A 26783-nucleotide genomic window follows, 5' to 3' on the forward strand; every position below is an offset into this window, starting at 1 on the left:
TGCGCATTTAATGAAGCCAGCCTCGGCCTCTCCGTGGGATGATATTATGCACACAGAGTGTATCTGTGTGTGTCTGTGTTGGGTAATAGTAGCAGCAGGCACGCCCACTACGAAGGGGCGTGTCCATGTGGCTCTCTGCTGATGCTGAGATCAAAGCAACTCTGCTGGGTGGCCCACTACGGCATTGAGGCATCAATAACGCATTTGTATTACATATCACAATCAATAGCAGACACGTGTCTAAGCATCGAGAATGCTGTCCTCCTATACCTATACCTCAGTGCGCGTGTGAGTGTGTGTGTGTGTGTGTGTGGGCAGGAGTCGAGCCTAAGCTTCGTTACATGTCTTTGTAATGGTATCATGCTACAGCAGATTGCTGTTTACCTTGATTTACATAAGCACAAACAGAGACACACCTGCTCTGGGGCGTGGGCATGGGCCAGCCGCAGCAGTGCAAACAAACTGTTCAGTCGCAGTCAGTGGTGCAGCGGTGGTGCTCAGCGGTGCCAGCAACGACGTAAGTATACGTATACACTTAAGCATGCACTTAGACTTTGCGCCTTTTACTTCGGCTCGTGTCGATGTTGACATCGATGTCTATGCATGGGCGTGAATAAGCACATTGTTCATATGTGTGCGTGAGTGTGTGGTATGTCTGTGGCGTATGTGTGTGTGTGTGTGTGCGATAAATGCAAATTTGTTTGCCAGCTGACGCCTTGGCACACATACACACACACATAGACACATACACACATATATATTATATACACAACAGCAGCAAAATGAGCCAACGCCCGCTGACGAGTATTTTGTTAACAGTTTTTCCATTTTCTTTACTTTGCTCTTTTCTTTTACCACCCACCAAGCAAATAGAGCTATTTGCATGCGCACCTAAATCGATTTGTATGTGTATCAAATTGTGGGCGCTCCAGAAACAATAAACTGCCTCAGCGCAGCTGTTACGGCCCAAATCAGCCAGAATGCTGACACTAACTTCGCCTGGGGCAAAGTGCAGCAAACATTAAACTGTATTCAGCCAGAAAGTTTCACCTGTTTACGTTCCACTTGTTTCAATTTACAAACCTGATCTGCATAGAGCCGACATATGACTAACTACTTATGAAATTTTATACACAAAACTTTTGTTTCAGTTCCGTCAAATTAAATTATTAAATAATTAAATTTTACAAATGTATAGAAAAACTAATATTTATAAAAAGAAATTGTGTATAATTTTTTTTTTTTAATTTTTTTTAATTTTTTTATTATTAATATTCTTTATTCAATAATTTTATTAAATATTGCAATCCATATATATGTGTTTAGGTTTTCTTAATAAATATAAATTTAAATATAAAATTCTTATTTATATAAAATTTCATTTTATTGATTTATTTTTAATTATTTTATATTTTTCGTTAATGAATTTTAAATATATATATATATATATATATATATATATATATATATATTTATATTTATATTATATTTCTTAATTTAATTATTATATATTCTACATTTATATCAATTTTTTTATAAATATAATATACATTTATGTACATACATTAATTAATTAAAATTTATTATTTTTATTTGCTTTCATTCTCTTTTTTATTTATTTTTTTTTTTTTTTCATTTATTATACCTGTATAGATTATAGAATAACTTCATATATATATTACAACAATGAGAAGTCAATAAAGCTAGTTTCAAGTTGATCAAACTTCGAGCCAAGTTAAGCAGAAATAGCTGCCAGCTTTGTTAACCTTGACCTTTGAGACATTACAAAGTCGAAATGTGTTGACTGAGTGTGCCTATTAATATACATATCTAACACCCGGGCTTGTAATCGAAGCTTAGCACACAAAAACAAGCAAATGAACCGGCTGTTTAGCCGTTGAGCTGCTGCGGCGAGTGCTGAGGCGGGTGCGGGGTATTGGTTGTTGAGTCTAGCAGCTAACCGAGCTAACCGCAAAGTCCCATAATTAAAGACTGGCAGAGCAGACCGAAATTTGTCGCCAATTTAATTAAAACCAATTTTTTGGACTGGCTGCTGTTTATGTTGTCAGCAGGTTGAGCCAGAAGCGAAGGCGTGGCTGCTGGATGCTGGCAAACGGAGCGTAAGTCGCTTTGGGAACCCATCGCACGCACACCAACACACGCACACCCATGCACATACACATACACATAGGCACACGCATGTTGCCTGTTGACCCTGGCAAAGGATTTGCATTTGTTTGCTCTACTGTATCCGTGGTCCTCATGCGCGGAACAATTACGCAGAGTGCGTGGTCAAATGGACTGAACCGTGGATTGTGGGCGGCGGCGTGGGCGTGGGCGTGGGCGTGGGCGGGACTGGCCAGCAATTGCTGCGGTTCCATGCAAATCCAGGCGTTATCCCCGCGATGCGTACCATGGGCTCCCTTTGCACTCCATTGTTTGCGTAATTCGATAAATTAACGTTACGATGGCTTCCATTGGGAGGGGTGGGGGGTGGCTCAAGCCCCGTTGCCCATTTTAATAATTTTTAATTAGCTGCCGCTGGCTGACAACGCTCAGGCGGCTATTGCAAAATTGGGTTTTAATTAAGTTTATTTCGAATTGCGCCCAAATCCAGCTAAGCCTAATGAATTCGATTGTTGTGCCACGCATTTCTCCAAACCATGTTCAGGATATATATACTGATAACTGCCGAAATATATTTATATTGAAAATAGACTAATTAATTATGAGGTAATTAAATTTTATTCAAAATGAAATTTATATTTTAAATAAATCGTTTTCCTAATTGTTCAAAGTCAAGAGATGAACAGCAAAGGCAAAATTTTTAAATTTATTTAAATTTGAATTCATTTAAAACAAATAATTTGTATTATTCAAATAACTACGTACACATTTTGTACTTCCATTTGCGCAAAACTTTTAAGAATAATTGACATAACTACAAGGCGTATGCGTAATAAAACAAATTATATTTCAATTGAACTTTGAAATGAAATTCAAAAGCTCGCATTTTTGCATTCTCTTGCTGAAATTGCCAAAATCAATCAAGAAATCTTGTCCATTCAGGCAAGAGGCTGACTTGGTGGCGCCACTGTTGGAGTCCAGTACCACTCGGAGTAGGGCACACAGGCCTTGACATCATCCAGCCAGGCCTGGGCAATAGGACAGTAGGCCGGCGAGGCAGCCACGCCCAGCACCTGGCATACCCAGTACTGGTTCTTGCGGTAGTAGTGGCGATAGGCGCCGACAGCCAGCTCCTCCTCCGTCTGGCAGCCCGGCTGGCCGGTGGGCTTGCCCCAGGGGTTGGCGAGGCAGCAGCTGGCCAGAGCCAGGCACACAGCGAACAGATACAGCGAGTTCATGTTTGGAGGAGTTTGTTTCGAAGACTGACCTATGCTAATGCCCAGGCGTTGCTTTTATAGCACAAAAATCTGCGTGTTATCTTATCAAAACAACGAAACTAATCACGAAGTTAGTGTGGCGCGATGCTGTAAACAGATATGACGGAGCCACCCTACGCCCGTTGCCATTTGGCAGCCCAGTTTATGGCTCTGTTTGTGTGTGCACAGCGTTTGTTATTGTTTTTGCAAAGGGCTCAGGGGGCGCAAACAGGGCGGGGCAGAGTCACTGTCGACGGACCACCCACTTGAGGTGCTTGCATATTCATGACATAAGCATGGCTGCTGTAAATTATTTGCAGAGATAGCCCGGGCAAGCCACAAACAAGCGGAGCAACAGCTAATTAATTCCGAGCGCTGCCTTTGAGGCATTTCTGGTCGCAGGCCAACGAAAAATGTTCACCTGGCAAGCGGACGGACGAAGATGCTAAGAAGAGAGAGGAGCGAGAGCGGCATCGACACTTTCGACTAGCTTTTTTGGGCCGCCTTAAGCCATATTAGGACCTGCACACTCTTGAGTAATTGCCCTTGCCAATGCACTGGGGCTGCAGTCGTGGCTCGGCCCCCTGGCTGGCTGCTCAGTTGGGTGGGGCATTTCGCCTGGCTTTGTTTGCTCTTGGCCATAAATTAAATCAGGTTATTAATGTCTGCCATTAAATGAAGCTACAGGCAGCACAGCGACAACAACAACGACAACTGTGGCACGGGCATTGCAAACGCTTTGTGTTATCCTTGCCAGGCCGCCGTGCTTTGCCATCCTTCGGAGCGGCTTTCGTTGATTTATGCTAATTTGTGTGGAATTTCGAGCATTTCGAAGTTATTTCTAGATTTTCGTACATAAGTGTGCAATTTGTATGCACTTTTGTCTTCAAAGTGAACGCACGCAGAAAATCCCAGCCGGAAGATGAATATTTTACTCCCTGAATTGGCCCAAGAGCACGCAGAAGACGTTCAGTGTATCAACTGCCGCCTCTATATCTGTTTTTCTGTCTCTCTCTCTCCCTGCCTGTCCCAATGGCTGCATATCTATCTCTCTCTCTCTCTCTCTGTTTCTCCCCTCGCTCACTCTATCCCACACACATGTAATCTACCTCTGACGTTTTCTCTTTTTATCGTCTATTTCGGTATTTCTTTTCGTCTTTATACCTCACTATCTGTCTATCTGTCTGTCTGTCTCTAACTCTCTCTCTCTCTCTTTTTCTATCTTTCTCTCTACGTTTGTCTCGCCCCTTACTTTCCTTTCGCCCACTCTCTACCGTCTCGAGTTTTTGCTTTTCCTTTCTAACTATGTCGGTATACACATATATCTCCCTCTCTTTCTCGCTCTCTTTATAACTCTTACATTTCCATTTCCTCCTTTCCTACCTCTTCCTATCTTAAGCTTAAAATATCTGCTTGTTTAATAGTTAAGTTCTCAATCGTATATCGCCTACTCGAGCATCCTTTCGCTATATTGACCTGTAAATAGGGCAATTTCATTCAGTCGTTTCACACCGTTGCAGTCTTTGAAGTCAAAGCCGTGTTATAATTGAATACAAATACAAAGTAATTTGTTTTTCATCGCACACAAATGATGCAATTACAATTCGCGAATGACGATTACACGTGTGCGATTTGGATTGTGGCACTCCGTTCGTTGACATGCAAATGTCAGTTATATTTTCTTCCTTTTTTGCAGTTTTCCACATGCACGCATACGAAAATGAACACGCTGATAAAATAAAAATTATAACTGGAAAAAAAAACCTACAGTTTGAGGCTATAGCAAAAATGTGTTTGCAGCTCGTTTTATTGATGTGCTCGATTCTCCATTGACAAAGGACCTGACACACAACTGTTGGAATATAAAATAAAATTGGTATAAAAAATGCAAAAAAAAAAAAAATGTTTTTTTTTTTTTTTTGTAAGCCCAATGCCAGTGCCGTGTGAAGTGGAAATGGAAATGTAACTGGACCGGTTTGCCAAATACACCAATATTGATTTATGACAGATGTTTTTGGAGGCGTCCAACATGAAGTTTAATGTCGCTGTCTAAAGCTATCAACATTGTTAAGGGGTGTCATTTAATTGCAATGGAGCACGTCAAAAGTCAGTTGGCCAACAAAATTGTTGCGTGCACTGCGCGAAATACGCAGCAACTGTTGCTATCTGAGTCATCTACCAGCCAACGAGACGCCCCTTACCCGATAGCTTATCGCGCCATTTCATCTCGATCTTTGAGCACGATCAGATAAACACTTGTTTAGCGGCAGTTGACTTTCCTCACTGATAACGACTTTAAGTAGTTCAATAAACGAGGAACACACATTATAAATCTCTTTGAGAGCAGCGGATGTAACATCGGAAATACACTACTATATGTCATATATATTGGGTTACTCAACTAGGACTAGACTTGAGTAGATATTTATTTATATTATTATATTTTTTGCGAGATTTACTCTTCACATTATCTTAACAAAAGTTTAAAGTGTTTAAAAATCATAGAGATTTCTAGATTCTACTTCACTTAGAGATAAAATCAAGATTATATTGAGATTGTATAAAGATCGTGCTAAGTCTCAACAACTATGTATTTACTCTTTTTGAGTGGTTCTCGGGAAATGTAGATAAATAAATTTATAAAGCTCGATAATCCAAGCATATCATACATCACAAGATTAGTTTCAAGTAATTGTAATATATACTTGATAAGAATCTTTTTCTTTTTTTTTATAAATTTTTTTAAGTATATATACTTTATTAGCTTTTAGGAAATATTATATATTGTTAATAATTCATTGAACAAAATTTCTTGAATATTTTCATACCTGCTTGTTTAATATTTCTCAAACTACCAATTCCATCAATAATAAAATTTTAATTTTCAGTATCAATTGTCTTTTTTATTCCAAATCTGTGCAGTCATATGTTTATCTTAATTACATGGCTGCCAGCCAGTTGGACGACTTGGTGGCTCCACGCAGGGCCTCCAGACCCAATCGATCCAGGGCACGCACGCATTTCTCTCCTGGCTGAAGGCCGTGTTCGTCTGGCACTTGAAGAGTTCGGCCTTCCCATTCAGGGTGGAGCACCTCCAGTACTTGGTGGGATCGATGCAATGGCGCTGTGGGTAGCCCACCTCAGATGCCAGCTTGCAGCCAGGCTCATAGGTATCAATGCATTGCCCAAGCACACTCGAGGCCAAGCAGAGGGACGCGGCGAAGGCCAATAGGATTCCTAATTTGAGCAAATGGCAAACACTTAGTTAGCGTGATGGCAATGGATGGCTGGTCCTACCTGAAAGACGCATTATGGATAATGTCACTATCTGATGGCAACTGTCGATGCTTGGGCTGTGGCCCAGCTGCTTTTATACTCAGCTTAAGTGGTGCATGGAGAGTGCAGTTCATTGTACTATGCTGAAGCGCTTATTTGTATGTGCAGTCGATTGTCCATACGCATATCTCTCAAGTGCCGGAGTCAAGGTGACGATTTCTTTCAGTGCTCTCTCTGCCTGATTGTTTTTCCCACAACAAATGATTCGATAATGCCCCTCGTGTGAGCTGCTGTCCAGCATATGGCATGCAACTCACACATTCTGCAATGGCTGAAAAGACAACAGAAAAAAAGAAAATAATACAAATCCCTTTACAGCGTTTGCCACGAGAAATCCGAGCTTTCACAACAAGTGCCAGAGGAGCGACTGTTTCACAGAAAATCGTTGCCCTTACCAATTTTGTTGGACATGACAAATCCATTCCTTCGACCCCACCCATACAAGTCAATTGTGCTGCACTCCAATCGCATCGAAATGAATTTCAAAATCATTAAATCATTGATTGAGCTTTTTCAACGAAAAGTTTTCTTTAAAGCAGTGCTTAGTTTTAATAAGCATATTCTTTCAAATTAACAACAAACTCTGAGACTGACATCCCATCTGACTTGTTATTTCAATCTCTTCTTCTGCAACTATTACGTTTTTGCCTAGAAAATTGCCTGCCACTCACGCACTTAAATTGCCAAGCTCAAAGTGAATTTCTGGCTTAAAGAACGGTCAGCGTAAGACTCTGCCACATGCCCCAATCAGTTGCACAACGTTGAGAGAACGTACATATGTCCGAATACGTGAAAAACTTCATTTGGTGCAAGCGCAGCACAAAAACGAACGGACAAAGCATTGCCCGTGGCCAATTTTCTAAGACATTTGAAATGCATTTCCGTTTACCCACAAAAGCCAATCACATATGTATGAAGGCCAAAATGAAATAATGAAAGATGCTGTTTCTAGTTAAATTTTAAACACGACTCATACTCTAGTATCGGCATTTTTAATTCCATGCACTTTATGTTTTTTCATGGCGAATTAATTAAAAATAAAAAATAGCTTCAGAGGTTAAGTTGATATTTGTTCTCGCGCCATATTTTAAATAAGGAACAGAGATGCCATACTGCCAACAATTTGGTAAACAAAGCAAACAGCGTTGCCAAATATTGAATTTGACAGGGCTGCAATAAGCTGCTGATACTGTGGAATTAACTTCTGTGCGCACAGTTCGAGTCACTTGAAGTTAGCTGCGCTCTAAAAAAGTATTGATATCGTCTATCGATAAAGAAATAGTGGCAGCGAGAGAAAAATAAAAATTCCGCAACAACAACACACAAATTGAAGTGTAGTGAAGAATTAAATCTAATTATAACAAAAAACGGGCAAGCATTAAGAGCACGCATACACACCAACCCACGTAAACAAGGCTAGTTAATTAGTGGAACAAAACTTGACGATATTTGGACACAACAACACAATTGCAAACGGGCAGGGCAGTGCGGCGGTGACAGCGGCAGCGGCAGCGGTAGTCGCAACGACAGCGACAGCGGCAGCGGCAGGTAGTAGCCCAAACACTTGCGTCTGAGTGGGGCGCGCGCGAGGCATGGGTTGAGGTGTATATGCATATATATGTGTGTGTGTGTGTGTGTGTTGTGTGTCAGTGTGTGCGGGTGTGATGCAAAGAGCAGCAGTGACGGCAACAACAATAAGCGGCGCATGTAACTAAACCGAACGCCTACGTAATGGCCAACCAACTGGATGCCAATGTCAAGGACGATCTGAAAACGCAATTTGTTACCCGAGAGGGCACCTATCGCCTGCTCACCCTTTCCGAATACTCGCGACCCAATCGCGTCGGCTACAGCAACAATCAAAGCTCGCCCCAGGTGCGCGTCTCATTTGTAACGTTACCGAATCCCAGCAGTAAAAACAATAGCGAAGCGAATGTGGCGGCACCGCAAACAGCAGCAGGAACTCCAACAACATCGACATCGAGTGATAAGCGCACGCAATTGAATTCAAATGGCGCAACAACATCAACAACAACAACAACACCTGCAACACCAACAACAACGGCAACAACAACCACTAGTACATTGAATGGCGGCGGCGCCGGCGGCGACAGCAACTACAACGGCGGCAGCAGCAGCACCGTGGATACCCGCCTAGGCGGCGGTATATCCATGCACTCGATGACCAATGGCGGCGTGCTGGACCAAAACGGATTGCCCACAAATCAAATCTATGGTGGAGATCGCATCTGTTTCAATTTTGGACGCGACCTCTATGTGTATGCGTTCCGTGGCGTTAAAAAGGTGAGCAAAGATGGTTTTGGGTTTTTTATGAACATACTGAAGCGCACCTGTAGACACGAACTCCCTCTCCCCTCTCTCTCCCCATGCAAGTGACGTGGCCAGTCTCTTCTCGTAGATCTTTCAAGCGGTTTGTTATCAAAAGTGCATGCTGATAAGCAGAGCCCTGCACACACCGACTTCGCCCCTTAGCTCTGCTCATGTAATAGTGCCTCCTCGCAACGTTGCCGCCCCCGCAGCAATTGGCAGTGCCCACTTAGTTAGAACTGCGGCCCCCGTCTGTCACTCCGGCTCACGTTCCGGCAAATCGTATCCAGTTTCCTCATGGCATACAAAATGCTACCCCAAACACAATCGCTTAATTTGTTCCAATTCTCGCTGCGTCTGTTATTTAGCTATTGTTATTGTTGTTGTTGTTGATCAATTCGTTTGCTTAGCTTTTATTTAAATGTGTTTATTGCGCTCGAAGGCAGTTTTTTCCACCGCAAATCATCCAACTTGGCAGTTTTTAATGTTTGCTCTTTAGACATACCCTAACGAGCGTGGAGTATCTATCAGTTATATATGTCATGAATTGAATTAAATTTGTAAATCGATTATATTTTGCTTTAAAGTATATCGAGATAGCCAAACACTAATTATAGCAATAAATGTAATATTGTATGTAGAAATTGGAACAGCCAGTTTGCAAGGTAGAGCCTGTGCTAATGTGAATTATTTGTTTAAGTATATTCAATATTCGAATACGTTACAATAATTGCATTCCTTATTTACCAAGCAGCTGTTTCGCACTTTGAGTTATTTCAACTGCAAAAGCTTGCATTCGCACACGGTTTTGCTATAAACTTGTTTAGGTCTTCATTTGGTTAGTTTCGTATTCTGAATCATTTCCATCAGGTGCTCAACGGAAAGTCTGAACAAGCCGCTAATTTCCACAAAGCTATCAAAATCGATGCTAATTGGTGTACCTTATGATCGGGGAAAAAAATAGGCGCAAAGAGTTTGTTTGGCTTGGCAAAGTCTGTTCTATTTATATTTCTTGAGTAAGCTTATAATCTAAATTTAGAAGAAAGATAATCCTGTTGATTCACAATTGCGAAATGAGCGTTCAGTAATTGTGCAAAAATCCTAAAATGTAGCTGGATTACTATGATGCAATTATAATATATGTTGAAAGTTCTTTTATGGCACGCCACAAATACCCGCCTATGTTTGGAACAGAGAGATGACTAACTAAGTTTATTTTATTGTTATTGGCTTTGCAGGGCACCGAGATGAGCAAACCCATCGATAAGAAGTTCTACAAGGGCACAAATCCCAGCTGTCACGATTTTAATGCCAATGCAGCCACGCCCTCTGGTGCACCGCTGCTGGTTGGTTTCACAACGGGACAAATACAGCTGGTATCACCGCAGCAAGGGCCACGCGAGCTACGCAAACTATTCAACGAAGAGGTAAGCGAGAGGATCAAACAGTTACTCAATTTGCCCACATACTGAGTGAATCTATTTCTCTTGTATAGCGCCTGATTGATAAGACCAAAGTGACCTGCCTGAAGTGGCTGCCAAATTCGCCGCATCTGTTTCTCGCCTCGCACGCCTCGGGACACTTGTATCTGTATAATGAAGAGCTGCCCTGTGCGGCCACAGCGCCCAGCTATCAGCCATTTAAAGTGGGCGACGGCTATACGATACTCACCTGCAAGTCCAAATCGACGCGCAATCCTCTGTATAAGTGGGTCTTCAGCACCGAGAACTGCTGCATCAATGAGCTGTGCTTCTCGCCTTGCGGGTCGAATCTGGCGCTCGTCTCACAGGATGGTTTCTTGCGAGTCTTTCACTATGATACCATGGAATTGCTAGGTATTGCGCGCTCTTATTTTGGTGGCTTCCTCTGTGTCTGTTGGTCACCCGATGGCAAATACATTGTTGTTGGCGGCGAGGATGATCTGGTGACGGTGTGGTCGCTGCACGAGCGACGAGTTGTGGCGCGAGGCCAGGGCCATCGTTCCTGGGTTTCTGTAGTGGCCTTCGATCCCTATACCACCTCCTACACGAACTGGGATGGAGGCGATTTCAGTGATGATGAAAATCAGCTGAATGAATACACTGCTTCGAGGGAGGATCGGTTCTCTGGCGATTCAACGGCCAATGGTGGCTTCGAGGGCTTCGATAAAAACTCTACGCCGTTGCATACGAATCGAACGCGTACACACTCGGCTTCGTTTCGTTCGGATGCCTCATCGGCGGCGCTGGCGCCGGACAAGCTGGCCATTAGCTATCGCCTCGGCTCGGTTAGTCAGGATACGCAAATCTGCCTGTGGGATATCACGGAGGACGTGCTTCGGCACCCATTGACGATGCGCCAGCGCGTAAATAGCACGCAGCTGAACGACAGCAGCTTCCTGAATGGCGGCCTCGATGCGGATGGCATCAAAGTGATACGACCCGTGGCCATGGGCCAGCCAAGCAACTTTGCCGACTCCAGCAGCTGTAGCCCTATTAGGGAAACAGCTGGCGGTGGGGCTGCCGGTGCGACAGAGCATAGCAATAGCAGTTCTAGTAAATTCTCCACGGCCAACTGCACGATATCCTCGCAATCATCCAATGCCAACACGCCGCCAGACGAAAGCTGTGACACGGAGACGGCGACACCTGCAGCAGCTGCTGCCGCGAACACCACATCCTCATCCAAAGCGAACAGCCGGTCACATGGCAATAGCAACTCGATCAAGTTTCCCAACTGCATCAGTGCGACTAAGTCGGACAGCATTGACAGCAGTGGCCCACGCGTTAGCAACTCCAATTACTCCACATCTGGCAATAGCAAAAATTCCAATAGCTCTACCAAATCCAATTCCAATGCGGGCTCCAGCAGCAGCAGCTTCAGCGCCTTCAATAGTCTCACCCAGCGTTTGACAAATTTCAGTTTCTTGAGTAACTCAGACAAACGCTCGTCAAGCATTGGTTATGACGGCAGCGGATCGACGGCTACGAATCATCGACAGCATCGCAAAGCAATGAGCATGCTAAAGAGCTATAATCAACATAATCACAGTAACCACAGCAACAACAACAGGAGCACTAATAACAACAGCAGTTCCACAAGCATCGCGCACTCGACAGCGGTGGAGTCGGGAAGTGGCGCAGCCATTGGTAGCAGTGCAACGGCGCATAGCTTTGGCTCACTGAAGTTAAGCAAATCCTCGCACAACTCTTCGCTGGCCACGGCTGGACAGTCGTCGACCAGTGTGAGTAGCTATGATCCCATGAAGCTCATAGGTACGCCCGCCTGTCCCAGGTTTGAAGAGTGTCCGCTCCTGGAGCCGCTCATTTGCAAGAAGATTGCGCACGAGCGCCTCACGGCGCTCATTTTTCGAGAGGATTGCTTTTTAACGGCATGCCAAGATGGGTTTATTTATACATGGGCGCGGCCAGGACACAGTACGGTAAGTGGACACAGCTTCAGTTTCAGCTTATCTCTCTGAACTCTTCTAAAATGAATCTCTTTGCTCCACAGCACGTTGCTCAACACATGTCGCCCAGTCAAACAACGCCTACGGGTGGCACGGTAATATAGTTCGTTAAAATGGATGCGATCAACTATCAGCGTAATCTTGTCAAGCAGCAGGAGGCGGCACAGTCGGTGATTTAGGTTAGAGCTAGCGATTGATTTCAAATTATATTTCCCGTTAGAAAGAGTTTTAAATTGTTTATCAATATTCCCATATTATTATTATTATTTTTTTTAAATTACGTTTGTTGCACCTTTTTTTGTATTCCAATTTAAAATGAACACACATGAAATATTTAAAATGAAAAATGAATAAAAAAAAAAAAAGTATATATATACGAGATATACATAGTTATGTAAAACATAACTACGATTTATATGCAACAGCAGCAGGCAACAGAACAAAAACAAACATTTATATAAATACAATATGAAATGTATGAAAACATTTACAAATATAAATATTGATCTATATATTTAAATTTGAATTATGATTAGTTGTAAATGTATTATTTTTAATACGTGGAATTTGTTAAAAACAAAGCAAAGCATGTTTATAACTATTTACTAAGCGCTAGCATAATACACGGTACACATTAATAAAAATAAAAAAAAACAACCAAACAGAAACAAACACACAGAAAATCAACTAAACACACTTTGCATAAGTCAACTTTAAAGAGAATCATTCAAAGGAAAAAACCCCGAAATGGAAGCTAAGCTAGCGAATTTGTACGCAAAAGTTTTTCACTCTTGCGCTATGGTACTGAGTTGCAATTGAGGCCCCAACTAACGAACTACTTATACTATATAAATATAAAATCAAGCAGAATACTAATTAGTATGCATCATTACTAAATGAAAGCAAAACGAGTAAAAACGAATACTAATACCTAATGTAGGAACTGTTATCGTTATTATGATTATTATAATTATTTTTCACGCTATTCGAGTGCAAAAGTCAGCCACACACATAATAACTAAAATAAACAAAGTGCATAAGCATTACAAATGAAATATAAAAACACACCCAACAAACTAGATCTAATGCAAAACAAACAAAACATAATTTCATACTGGCCTATATTTTATAAAAAAAAAAATTAAAATTAAATAAAAAACGAATCGTTATGCGTATGAAACTAGGAAAAAATTTCTAAGAGCAGATCAAGAGAACATTACGTAGTCTATAAGTAAAACAGTTAGAAAAAGTGAGAACAAAGAGATGATTGAAAGAGTAAAGAGTAAGAAATACAAAGTAAAAAGAAAAACAAGCAAACAACCAACCAACCAACACGTTACAGTAATAAAGACTAAAAATTTCAATAAAAACTATATACTATACATATAAAAAAAAACAATTGAAAAAAAGAAAAAAAAAAACGATTAAAAATACACGAAAGCTTGTTTCAATGACAACAAATTTGTTTATTTTATGCAACAGTCGATCGATAGAAATTGCCGAATGTCTGGTCTCTTAGACTGGATGTAAAAATAAGTTAAAGTATCTTATTTACAAGATTAGTCTGAAAATTTGCCATTCATATTCAAAAGATAGAAAAAAAGAAAATACCAAATTTGCATTTCAATAGTTTTCATACTATTCTATAGCCATAATATTCTCATTTTCAAGCATTGTTTATTTAGGTATAAAATGTGTTAATTTTGTTAATAACAAAAATATGTATATGCATCACCTATTGCAAATCTCAATCGGATGTTTCGCGAGCTTTAAGTAACGTATTTCTAACCATATAAGCTACTAAGATTTCAACATTTTGGAAATGATTTTTCATTGGCGATTTGAAAACATTCTAGCACACCATCAATTTTGAAAGCGTGTGTACACTGCGCACATACACCCACGTGTGTTTGTGTGTGTGTGTACCTGTTACCTGTTTTCGTTGCCCCAATCAATGAAATGAGTTTCGTAAAAATTAAACTATAGATTTTTATAGCGCTTTAAGCGTTGCCAATGGATCCACACCGGGCAAGTACAAATGCTTCGATAGCAGAAAAGCGAACAAAATCTGACCAGCAACTACAAGGAATAGGAAGTAAAGCTTCCTCTTCCGACCACCGCTATAATCGAACTGCTGTGGATTCCCATACGGATCGTAATTGATGGCACCGCTGGACGCAGTTGGCGAGTTGTCCTGCAACAGTTTTGTTCGCAACGTTCGTAGCTGTAAGACAGTTACAATTAATTATTTCTAATATTCCTTAGTTTGTTGTTGTATTGTTCTTCGTGCTCACCAGAAAGAAGCCAAAGGAGAAGCTGGTATATGCCAACGCTATATAGTAACCGGATCGAAAGAAGAGTGTGCTCATCAGCAGGCAGACGACAATATTTACATATTTATAGCCCGTAAATGCCAGCAAGTCCAAAGTCTTAAGACTCGTCTTCACATTCATCACGTACAGCGATATGGAGTAGATGACCAATTCGAAAATGCTATATGCCATCGCACTAGATGCCTGTATGCCTAGTTGCTCGGGAGAGAACCGATTCTGCATGCCCAGCAATAAACCGGCAACAATTACATATGTTATGTAGCCCATCGTTGGCAGATAAAGATCTGGCGCGTTTATATCATAACGTGGCTGCACAGGATGCTCCTGATCGTATTTCAGTGACCAATCCTACAAGGGGAAAAAACAGTTTATAATAGCCCAATGTAATTAACATATTTCTAAATTTAAGTTTAATTCGTGTTAGCAATCCTTTAAAGTTTATAATTTTCACGGCCAGCTTACCTTGTGTATATAAGGAAAGAATAGCAATCGTAACTTGCGTCCCACATAGGCATTATCTACTGCAAAGTAGTACTTCAATTTGGCGACCGGCACCCATTTCTCAAACTGATTCTCCACAAGTTGTTTGCCTTGATCGGCCAGTCGCTGGCCATACTGCATCGCCATGTCCTGTACGATGGGTTGCTGGAACATGGAAAACTGTGGATATTGACCACCAGGTGCAGAGCCGGCGGCAGATCCAAACGCTGGCGACTGCGGTCCACTCATGCCGAAGGCAGGCTGCCCAGATGGCGCATTTGGCATTGCCTGCTGCCCCGGCGTATATGCATAGTTTTGCTGCTGTGGCTGTTGTGCCGACGCCGCTGGCGTTGGGGCTGTATTGTAGCCATAGCTATTGACTTGCTGTGGAGCTGGACCGCCGTACATGTTGGGGTCGAACATGGTGGGTGCTGCCGTTGGCGTCATGAAAGCCGAACCACTGGGCATCGGAGCCGTCGGGCCCATTGCATTCAAATCGCTCACCCGTTTAATGGGACGAACCCGTCCGCCACCTTGAGCTATTTTTGGAATACAGAACAGCCGTTAAATTCTGTTGATTCAACATCCCAATTAGATTGTGATAGATTCGCAAGTGTTAGGAGGGAAAAGGAAAAAGTCAAGCTACAGACGCAGTAAACAAACTAAAAACGCAACATAATTATTAATGCAAGCTATAGAATAAACGTTTGAACGATTCAACAATTAACTACGAGAGGCAACTAAAATAACCGCCAGCTGCAGCTTTTTGTATTTGCGGCAGTGGCCGCCGCCGCCGCTACGGCAACAACAACAATAGCTGCCTTCGTGGTATATACTTGCGTAGCTATAGCTTGTTCCTTACAGTTTTCCCACTTACGATTCCGCATACCCGCATTTGGATTGTAGTTCATGTTGTTTGTGTGAGTCCCTGTCCCTTGCTGTGTTGTTTTGTTGCCTAATTAGCTCTGTATTTATTTGAAATATCACCAAAACTTTGGTTATTACACATCACCACTCGGATGAAACTCGATAGGTACACGATAGGTTTGTTGTTAAGACATCGATAAATTACGGTGCATAAATATCGAATATAATATTTGAGTGAGCACCATCATTTTACTTTGCACCTTTAATATGATAGCTCAATTAACAATTGATATCAATTAATTATTCAATTTCATAGTTTAACGGCATAGTCAAAAATAGTTTTCCTAAAAAATATTGTATTAACTTTCACCTACTCTTAATTTCCCATGATCTAAAATTGAACGTGTCATGCCATCATGATTCATGACTTTTATAACTTACAGCACTGGCAACTCTAGTCACGAGCTGCATACAATTGTTATCGTCTATCGGCCACCTAATCGTGGCTTTGTCGGACTTGTGCCTAGTTTTGTTATTATTTAATAAATATATAATTTTGAAGTATTTTGTGAATAATTTATAATCAATTGGTTAGTGTTAATGAAAAGTTATCACTAATGGAACTTACAAATTAATCTTATGCATGAAATAGTGTCTTAAATACCCTATAAATGAGTGGCTCTAAATTTAAGGTGTGGTTGGGTCTGAGCTGTTTGACTAAGCGTAGCTTTGATCAAATTGGGCGGCGCCGATGCATAATTTATGAAGACTGAATTTATCAAATTTAATTAATAATATAAATAAACACAATTTTTGTTCAGCTAAAAACATGTAACAACAAAAAACTAATCCGTTTCATTAATTGTTTTGTAATGAAGCACATAAACAAGCTCAAGACCACGCCTAATGTAAGACACCCACACGTACACACACACACACACACACAAACACACGCCTATGATCATGTATGGTGGAACTCAATTAACGGTAGAATAACTTTAATTCATGAATGCTTTCAATTCAGGACTTGAACCTTACCATTTTGTATATTTTATATAATAATATTTTCTAAATTGCGAAAGCCAAATGTAAAAACCATTTTTGGACATTCAAAACAGATTCTATTGTACGTCTAGGTATGTGTCATGTGCGTGTGATCTTACTAATACAACCTTTATTCGTATGAGCAATAAGATTGCTCTTTTAATTTGTTTACATTCACAGTTCGTAAATTGAAAATCGCAAATAAACATTGTCTATTGTTCTGTATTTATAGACTACGAATTTCCAACTAGAAAATGTGCCTTTAGTCTCCAACAAATAGCCAGCTGGATAAGTTCTCACGTCGAGCTGTAACTTAAAGTAAACCAAGTCACTATGTTAACAAGGAACAGGCTAATAGTCTGCGGGCTAGTGCAATTGTTGCTGTTGGCAACGAGCAGGGGGCAACTGCCTAATGACTTGCAACCGCAACAACAGCCACAGCTGGGCCTGCCGCCTGCACAACAAGGACAACAGCCTCAAACATATCAACCCACTTACAACAAGGACTACTCGCCACGCTATAATCCTTCATACACGGGCCAGCAACAAACTCCAGACAATACACCGTATGATAATCCGTTGCTGGACTTTGGCAATCAGCCAAACAATCCGAATTTCGGTGGCACTGGTCTAAACTCAAATAGCTACAATGGTTACAACAACTACGACAGCAACCGACCGATGCTGGGCGTTGGTGGCGGTGGCAACATTGTGGGGCCGGGCGGCATTTCAAATACGGGCCCGCAATATGATCCCTTCAACCGCAACAGCGTGACTAATACGATTAATTCGGGCCTGGGCTATAGGGACATGTTCACCGATGAGGATAACTTTTGTCCCGAGCATTGGATATCGTTCCGACAGACATGCTATCGCTTTATACGCTCGCCCAAGCGCAACTGGGCAGAGGCTAAGAAGATCTGCAAAGCCTATACAGCGGATTTAGTGAATGTGGACAATGTGGAGAAGCATGCGTTTATTTTAAAGCAGCTAATCATACAAAATCAACGGCAGAATCGATTCTTCATCTCAGCCCGGCAAACAGGGCCACAGAACTGGGTGAACGATGACAATACGCAGTTAATACAGATTGAGGACTCCTTTGCGTTCGATGAGATGCAGGCGCTTGAAAACCAAGATCTGAATGACAATCGCTTCCTAGTGCAAAATGATCTTAACAATCGCAATTTCAACAATCCCAATCAGTACTACAATGCACTGACCGGACAAACAAATACCTTGAATCAACGCAATCAAAATAATTTGCGTGGCTTCTTTGGTAAGTATAAATGTCGATAATTAACAATCAAAGATGTTGTAAAACCAATCATGCTTTGCAGGGCCCAATCAGCCATATGGAGACACTGGTTATGTGCGCGATCGCGTGGTCTACGCCTATTCGAAAAAGCGCGATCGCTGGATGTTTATGCCTGCCTACGAAATTGAACTGAATCTTTTTATTTGCGAATCCAAAGCGCTGTACAGCCCGGACAATGTCAACATAAAACTGGATGACAAGCGTCCCTATACCTATGGCTTAGATATACGCGATCTGGAGCGCATTCCACGAGGCCCGTTCTTTGTGAAGCAACCGAATGACACAACCTTCGATGTGAACAAGAATCGTTTGATTAACGATGTATCGCTGAGCTGCTTGGCCGGCGGCTATCCAACTCCTTCCTACGAATGGTATCGTGAGGTCTATGTGAATGACACGCTAGAGTACAAACGTATTGATCCACTGGTAGAGGATCGCTACACCATATCAGGCGGCAATCTGATTATATATGATCCCAAGCAAGCGCTAGATCAGGGCGCCTATCACTGCGTTGCGCGAAATAAGTTTGGCAGCGTTCGCTCAGAGAGTGCGCATCTCAATTTCGGTTTCATCATGGAGTTTAATTTGAAACGTTCAGCGGAGTCCAGCGAGATGAACTGGGGCAAGGCCATCTTCTGTGATCCGCCGCAACATTATCCAGCCATTCGATACTACTGGGCGCGTGACTATTTCCCCAATTTTGTGGAGGAGGATCAGCGCGTGTTTGTCTCCCATGATGGTGCACTGTACTTTTCATTTATAGAGACCGTGGATCGGGCTAATTATTCGTGTACTGTTCAAACGCTTGTCTCCGATACGGGCCGTAATGGACCCTTCTTTCCGCTGCGAGTAACGCCCAACAGCAACTATCAGACGCTGATCTTTGCCAACACCTTTCCTAAAGTCTTCCCGGAGGCTCCCATCGCTGGAGAAGAGATTCGCTTGGAGTGCATGGCATTTGGTTATCCTATACCTTCGTACAACTGGACGCGCCAAGGACAGCCGCTGCAGCGCAATGCCTACACAACGAGCTATGGTCGCGTTCTAATCATTAAGAATGCGACTACCAATGATAATGGTCAGTACACCTGCAGCATTACCAATCCTCGCAAGACGTTGGAGAAGTCCATTTATATCAACATACAAATGCGCCCTGAGTTTACCATACCGCTTAAGGACATGATCAAGGACTATAACAGTGATGTAACCTTCATCTGTGAGGCGTTTGCCATACCCGATGCCAACTACACTTGGTACAAGAATGCTGAACGTCTCGATCCTTTGACCATCAATCGGGATCGGTATATAATACAAGATAATGTGCTAACCATAAAGTTCCTGGAGAAGGAGAAGGATGAGGGAATGTACCAGTGCGGCGCACAGAATCAACTGAAGACCTCCTTCAGTTCGGCTCAATTGCGTGTGCTGTCCATGAAGCCATCATTCAAGAAGCATCCACTCGAATCTGAGATCTATGCTGTATACAATGGCAATACAACTATTGTGTGCAATCCGGAGGCTGCACCACGTCCGAAATTCCAGTGGAAAAAGGACGGCCAGTTGCTTGGCTCCGGTGGTCATCGCCGTATACTGCCCAGCGGTACCCTCATCATATCGCCCACGTCTCGCGATGATGAGGGAATGTACACCTGCATTGCTTCCAATCAGGCGGGCACGGATGAGTCACATGCTCGAGTTATTGTGCTGCGTAAGTTAAATTTTTATTACGTTTTTAATTAACAGAATTAATTTGTTTATTCTTATAGAGGAAATTCGCTTTGTGCAGACGCCCCCGCAGCGAATTGTTTCTCGCGAACATGATCTTATCTACCTGCACTGTGAGGCTGCCTTCGATGAGCTGCTGGACATTGCCTACGTTTGGAAACGCAATGGAGAGATACTTCGAAATGATCATGATGGCACTCAGCGCATTGTATGCTAACTCTTTTAGCAATTTTCAAAATGTATTAAGTCCAATATATTCCATTGTCCAAATATTCTTACAGATCGTCGATTGGAATAGATTGACGGTGCACAACACAACGATGCGGGACTCTGGCGATTACGAGTGTGTCGTCCAGTCAGCGGTCAATGAGATTAGCACCAAGACAAATGTCATCATTGAAGGAGCTCCTGGTGCTCCTGGTGGCGTGCAGGTGATTGAGATTGGCAAGACCAAGGCCATCATTGAGTGGGTGGATGGTGTCAACAATGGCCGGCCCATTCGATACTACAACATACTAGGACGCACCAACTGGAATCGCACGTGGGTCAATGTTTCCATGCATGTGCAGGCGCGTGAGGTGGATCGTTATACATCTCGTCAGCAAGCTGAGGTGACAAATCTAACGCCCTGGTCCTCATATGAATTCAGCGTGGCAGCTGTTAATGATTTGGGCATTGGCACACCATCAGCACCGTCGCCCATCTACAGCACTTACGACGATGTGCCATATATAGCTCCACGCAATGTGGGCGGAGGTGGTGGCAAGATTGGGGATCTAACTATTACCTGGGATCCATTATTGCCACAGGAGCAGCACAGTCACGGCATACATTACAAGGTGTTCTGGAAACTAAAGGGTGCCTTGGAATGGGCCTCGGACATTAGAAAGAACCAAGAGAATACGGGCGTAGCTGTGGTAAACATTCCGCTCAACAACTACTACACTGAATACGAGGTGAAGGTGCAGGCTATAAACAGCATCGGCAAAGGACCTGAAAGCGAAACGGTTGTCATCTACTCTGCCGAGGATATGCCACAAGTGGCGCCACAGAAACCGTTTGCGCTAGCCTACAACTCCACTTGCTTCAACGTGTCCTGGAGCCCCATTGACATGTCTCGGGAGAACATACGAGGCAAACTAATAGGACATAGGGTAAGTTTTAGTTTTCAAATCATATTGCTGCAATTTATTTACTCATGCTGTTTCCAAATTTAGCTTAAGTATTGGAAGACCGAACATCAGGAAGAGGATGCCGTCTACTACTTATCACGAACCACTAGGCCATGGGCACTAATTGTGGGTCTGCAGCCGGATACTTATTACTTCGTTAAGGTCATGGCCTACAATGCAGCTGGCGAGGGTCCCGAAAGCGAACGTTTCGAAGGTAACGTTTATACATTATGTGTGTATATCTTAACACATCCTTACTATATATATTTTGTATTCATATTAGAGCGCACATATCGCAAGGCACCACAGAAGCCGCCGTCTTCAGTGCATGTCTATGGCATAAATCCGTCCACGGTGCGTGTTGTGTGGCGTTATGTATCGCCGGCGCAAGATGAAGAGCCACTGGCTGGCTATAAGGTATGGATTATGCTTTTAATGTGTCAACGGCAGGCAATGTTAAATATTATTTGAATTTTCACAGGTTCGCATTTGGGAGACCGATCAGAATATGATCACTGCCAACGATACTATTGTGCCTATAGGAAGTAAACTCGAGGCCTATATTAACACGCTGACGCCCGGTAAGAGCTATAATATGCGAGTGCTAGCCTTCAGCAATGGCGGCGATGGACGCATGTCCAGTCCCACACTGCGCTTCCAAATGGGAAAGACTACACGCAATGCAGCGAATACAAGACATGGTCACAACATTAATACCGCTCTGGTCATGAGCGTGTTATTGTTTATTACCACTTCTTTTTTTACCAACGTCAACAATTAGTAGTTAGGCAATAAGAATAATACCGTCCGATGTTTTTTGGCAAAGCGCACAGCTTTACAAAAATACACAGAAACTCAAGAGTCTCGTTTAGATCTAAATCAGCAAACATTCCGTCTTTACTAGCGAAACCTCAGCGAATTGAACATATGCGAAACAAATAAGAAAGTGACCTTAAATATATACAAAATAAGTAGAGCGTATACATTCAAAGCGAAGTAAGAAGCACACAAATCTTTTATATATGTATTATTGTACATATATATGTATCTGCATATATATTGTTTAGAAAAAACCAACGAAACGAAAACGGATAATTAGCATAAGCACAAAGCAATTTATATCCACTTTTACAACCTTATCAGTTTATGTTCGTCCTTGTTTATATGTATTTTTTAAACATACAATTGTACAATGTATTAAATGTAATTGTATCCATTATACAAATATTTTGCAGCTATTTAAAAATAAAAATACAAATTTATTATAATATAATTTAAATTTTTTAATTTTGAATGAGACACACAGTTCGGCGCTATAATAGGGAAATTACTGCTATCGATAACTATATCGATAAGGCAACACTGAAAGCTTAAACAGCTGTTGGCTTCGGCTATTCCACATTCGCATATATATGTATATGTGTGTGCGGAGAAACCATTGATGATGGCTCATAGGAAAATTCAGTAAAAACACTAGAGCTGCAAACGCAAGTAAATATAAAATGTTATTATAGCAGCGTGCATGACAATCAAACAATAGCCGCAATCATATCAAAGACGCGCGGTGGCGATAAAGCTGAAGGGTTCGAAGAAACCAAAACGAAATGGAAATGGCAAAAACAAAAGCAAACGGCTGGGCGACTGTTTGTAACAGCACAAGTTCCGTGCCCAAATATTCAAAATACACGCGCTACACGGAATTGCGGCGCGTCGATGACAACGACATTTATAAATTAGCCACAATACTGGATGTGAATGGCTGCTGGCGCAAGCTAATGTCCATTATACCGAAACGTCTGGATGCCCAGGCCTGCAGCGCACCAGGAGCACTCAAGTATCAAGAAATCGCTGCCAAGGTGGGGCTTAAGTATAACGCGCAACAAATAAGTCTGATTGATGGGACCGCTGAGCGCCTGACGCCCGGCCAAAGCATATCACAGGTAATGATCGATGAGTGGAAAACTTCTGGCAAACTGAACGAACGCCCCACTGTGGGTGTGCTGTTGCAGTTGCTCGTACAGGCCGAGATCTACAGTGCAGCTGATTTTGTGGCCTTGCATTTCTTGAATGGTTCGTAGATATATAGTGGAAACAATATAATGTATATTAAAACTAATAATTTATATTATGTTTTAGAGCCTAAACCTGATCGCCCCACCGATGGACCAGCAGCGCACATAAGCTTGGATTTGTGCAGTGAGGATCTTAGCGAGGACATGGATGTGGACGATGGTGCCAGTTACCAGCCCAATACATCCGCATTAAATGCAGCCGCAGCACAGGCGCGTGGAACTGGCATGAATTTGGATTACTTCGACAAGCATATGGTTAGACGTGACAAGAGTGTGCCGCAACAGATCGAGAATGGCGCATCCATATCCAGCTCCAGCCCGGTGCCAGTCGCACCACCACGATCTTCACGCTTATCCCGTCATCTCAAGGCCACAACTAGCAATGGGCCACTCATAACAACAAATGAACCCTCATCCTCAGCCAACTTAAACACGGTTAACATGCCCAATTTATCTATTCTCAATGCAAGTAGTGAAAAGCTGGTGTCGGCAAGTGATCAAAATCAAACACAGCCCCCACAAAATATACCTCATCTATCTATACTCAATGGCTGCTCCGAGACAGTATCAATAGCAACGACATCTACGTCGCCACTGGATGCTGGCAATTCGGACACCGCCAGCAATGGCAGCTATAATAGTACAAGCACTTCGACAGCGACCGTACCCAATGTGCCTTTGATAACGCTTTTAATTGAAAATTCCAGCTGCGAGATAAGTGGCACATCTGATGCGACGCCGACAACAACAGCCACAGCAACATCAAAATCGAAAACAACGAAAACAGCCCCCGATATGAGCCATAATAATTTGCCAGCGATAAGCGCATTAAATTTGAATACCGTGCAACCTGATGGAATCGAAGCCAAAGCTCGCAGCGATAACGGGGGTAACAATAGCAGCGGCACAAACAGCCTTAGTGTTGACGAAGATGAAGACGAAGAAGATGACGACGAAGACGATGATGTGGATGACGAAGAGGCGGATGTGTCATTGCCTAATCTGAGCAATTCTGAGCATCATAATTCCAATAACGACTCAAGTCTAACGACAGTAACCGGCACCAGCGGCGATAATAGCTTTGAGTTGACCAACGACTCAAGTTCGACATCCAATGATGATTACACCAACAATATTCCGAACCTGAGTGAACTACAGCAGTAAAGTAACCGTCCAGTAATACGCACTAGTTTACTTTCTGCAAGCCACGCACACACACACACATTCCATAAATCATATAGAAATATCAATCTTTTAATGTATGTGGTCTGTCATTTATATTGTTTATGTATCAAAAGTTATGTACATAATGTCCGCATAAAGTCTAACGCAAGTTGTTAACTGCCTAGTTAAACATATCTCCCTAACGTAAACATAGCTTCCATGACACCCAATGAAAATATGATTTCATTAGGCAAAAGGCATTTAATATTTAAATTTATTTGCATCATCAGACAATAGCACAATTAAAAAAAAAAGTTTTGTATTGAAAATCCTTTTACAGAAATATATATTTAATACACTAAAGATGAAAATGAATTTAATGATATATGCTATCTATTTACTGTCTATTTATATGGTTCTAAGAATTATATAGAATAGGAAAGCTTCAGCTGATAAATAAAAACGAAATAAAAAATAATAAAGAAAACAAAATGACAATTTAAATATAGCGACGCACTCAAAAATAAACTATCGGGCCCGATAAATCAAAGGCAACTCTGCGTTTGCGACACATCAACAATAATTGCGCATCTCTAATTTAGACCCTGGACTTGTATATTTCATTACTAGTTTTTGTTGAATTTTTCAAAATTTTTCGTAACATGGATGAGTCGGAACTGCTCTTCAATTTGTTCTACTTCCTATTGTGCATGTGCGTCATTTATCCGCCCGAGGAGTTTCAACGCTTGGGCTTTACTATTGAGCAGGTGTTCTCTTCCTTCCTGGGAGAGGAATATCAAGATTTTGTTGGCTACCATCTGCGCCGCACATCTCTGAATCTCTTTGTGCATAGCTGCCTGCCTGTCACATATTTTCTAATACACAGACTGAAGTTTTCAGTTTTCGCCACACAACAACCGCTTGAAGATAATGAGCTTGACCCGGATTTTCCTATGCCACAGGAGGCTGTGGCCTTCAAAACGCTCACCTGGAAAATGGCGCAACGCTTCAGTGTACTGGCTATGCTAGCTGTCCCGGCTTTGATATTTAAGTGGCATCAGCAAAACTGGCGTCGACATCCGATAAACAAAACCCTGGCAAAATACTCAAATACCCCGGGCAATTACAGCGCCGTTGCAAGCGACATTAACACCGAATTTCGCCGTCAAGACATCTACAAAAAGAAACTCAACTCTATTAGCACGGTGATTGCCACGGAAAACTGGATCATTAAAACGACCATGTACAACGTTAACTTTGCGCACCAAGCCAACACTTCTCTCAGCGTTGCCAAGGCAAGTAGACGACCCGAAGATGGCGACATGTTGTAGATAATGAATAATATGAATTCAATTTTAGGCGGAGACTTACAATATATCGCATCACGATCAGAACGACACCTTGCAAATGATAAGCATAGTTGTTCAACCGATGCGTCAAGGTGTTTCTGATTTTAACATTCGCATAAATGCCTTAGAGTTTCGTAGCTTGGAGGATCGTCTTCGACGGCCAATTACCATACCATCCAATATACAATTTCATCGCAGCGTCATCGATCGATTTGTGGACGTATTCAAAGCGCAGGTAGCTCTCAACCCTATCTTCAGCTCGGAACCCATTACAGACAAGTGCTTTGCATGCATGCTGGCGGAGCCGAATATTAAGATAAACAAGCAATGCTCCGATTTGAATCGGGCTGGCGCTCCTCTAACAGATGAGGCACGCTGCTCCAATTGCTATTGTCGGCCGATGTGGTGTGTGGAGTGCTTGGCGCGCTGGTTTGCCGCCCGTCAAAGCGACATCGACCGTGAAGTGTGGCTGGAGCAGAAGTGCACCTGTCCCATGTGTCGGGCCAAGTTTTGTGTGCTCGATGTCAGCTATATTCGACCGACGGCGACAACCAGTGCTGACGAGGACGCCTCATGATTTCGCTAATAAGAGTAAACGGCTAAACAATAATCTTATGCTTATCGATACGTTTTCAGCACTGAATTTTTATTAAAATTAAGACAAATATACATATGTGTATATATATATAATATATTGTAATGTGTATAGTTAAAGATATGCATATACGATTTAGTGCAGTTATCACGATTTAATACTTGTATAA

The 26783-nt window shown here is 42.2% G+C and overlaps 7 protein-coding genes across 9 annotated transcripts; 4 read left to right on the plus strand and 3 right to left on the minus strand.

Moving 5' to 3' along the window:
* Nucleotides 1–2951: 2951 nt before the first annotated feature.
* On the minus strand, nt 2952–3402 carry LOC6575103. The gene has a single exon (XM_002001085.4). The coding sequence runs from the start codon at nt 3363–3365 to the stop codon at nt 3066–3068; it is 300 nt and encodes a 99-aa protein (XP_002001121.1). The 5' UTR covers nt 3366–3402; the 3' UTR covers nt 2952–3065.
* Nucleotides 3403–6199: 2797 nt separating this feature from the next.
* Nucleotides 6200–7519, minus strand: LOC6575104. Its single transcript, XM_002001086.4, has 3 exons — nt 7115–7519; nt 6681–6990; nt 6200–6620 (listed from the first exon to the last, which is right to left on the minus strand). The coding sequence occupies exons 2-3, from the start codon at nt 6691–6693 to the stop codon at nt 6319–6321; spliced, it is 315 nt and encodes a 104-aa protein (XP_002001122.1). The 5' UTR covers nt 6694–6990; nt 7115–7519; the 3' UTR covers nt 6200–6318.
* Nucleotides 7520–7971: 452 nt separating this feature from the next.
* Nucleotides 7972–12826, plus strand: LOC6575105 (WD repeat-containing protein 20). Its single transcript, XM_002001087.4, has 4 exons — nt 7972–9023; nt 10286–10474; nt 10543–12468; nt 12540–12826. Exons 1-4 carry the CDS (start codon nt 8451–8453, stop codon nt 12597–12599), a joined length of 2748 nt encoding a protein of 915 aa, XP_002001123.1. The 5' UTR covers nt 7972–8450; the 3' UTR covers nt 12600–12826.
* A 1284-nt stretch (nt 12827–14110) lies between these two features.
* LOC6575106 (protein YIF1B-A) lies at nt 14111–16361 on the minus strand. 3 transcript variants are annotated; one of them, XM_002001088.4, is made up of 4 exons: nt 16186–16361; nt 15291–15847; nt 14790–15176; nt 14111–14719 (listed from the first exon to the last, which is right to left on the minus strand). In XM_002001088.4, exons 1-4 carry the CDS (start codon nt 16217–16219, stop codon nt 14486–14488), a joined length of 1212 nt encoding a protein of 403 aa, XP_002001124.1. In that variant the 5' UTR covers nt 16220–16361; the 3' UTR covers nt 14111–14485. The 3 variants fall into 3 exon arrangements, with proteins under 3 accessions (XP_002001124.1, XP_015023326.1, XP_015023327.1); XM_015167840.3 differs by having other exon boundaries at nt 16171–16361; XM_015167841.3 differs by having other exon boundaries at nt 16198–16360.
* A 286-nt stretch (nt 16362–16647) lies between these two features.
* On the plus strand, nt 16648–22707 carry LOC6575107 (contactin). The gene is made up of 8 exons (XM_002001089.4): nt 16648–16765; nt 17452–18498; nt 18560–20245; nt 20304–20470; nt 20544–21416; nt 21480–21648; nt 21718–21851; nt 21916–22707. The coding sequence occupies exons 2-8, from the start codon at nt 17553–17555 to the stop codon at nt 22213–22215; spliced, it is 4275 nt and encodes a 1424-aa protein (XP_002001125.1). The 5' UTR covers nt 16648–16765; nt 17452–17552; the 3' UTR covers nt 22216–22707.
* Nucleotides 22708–22837: 130 nt separating this feature from the next.
* LOC6575108 (protein Tube) lies at nt 22838–24770 on the plus strand. The gene is made up of 2 exons (XM_002001090.4): nt 22838–23504; nt 23571–24770. Exons 1-2 carry the CDS (start codon nt 23039–23041, stop codon nt 24668–24670), a joined length of 1566 nt encoding a protein of 521 aa, XP_002001126.1. The 5' UTR covers nt 22838–23038; the 3' UTR covers nt 24671–24770.
* Nucleotides 24771–25245: 475 nt separating this feature from the next.
* Nucleotides 25246–26688, plus strand: LOC6575109 (E3 ubiquitin-protein ligase TM129). Its single transcript, XM_002001091.4, has 2 exons — nt 25246–25965; nt 26030–26688. Exons 1-2 carry the CDS (start codon nt 25333–25335, stop codon nt 26594–26596), a joined length of 1200 nt encoding a protein of 399 aa, XP_002001127.1. The 5' UTR covers nt 25246–25332; the 3' UTR covers nt 26597–26688.
* The last annotated feature ends 95 nt before the right edge of the window (nt 26689–26783 follow it).

Source organism: Drosophila mojavensis, unplaced genomic scaffold (assembly GCF_018153725.1).
Source record: "Drosophila mojavensis isolate 15081-1352.22 unplaced genomic scaffold, ASM1815372v1 contig_231, whole genome shotgun sequence".
NCBI lineage: Eukaryota > Metazoa > Arthropoda > Insecta > Diptera > Drosophilidae > Drosophila > Drosophila mojavensis.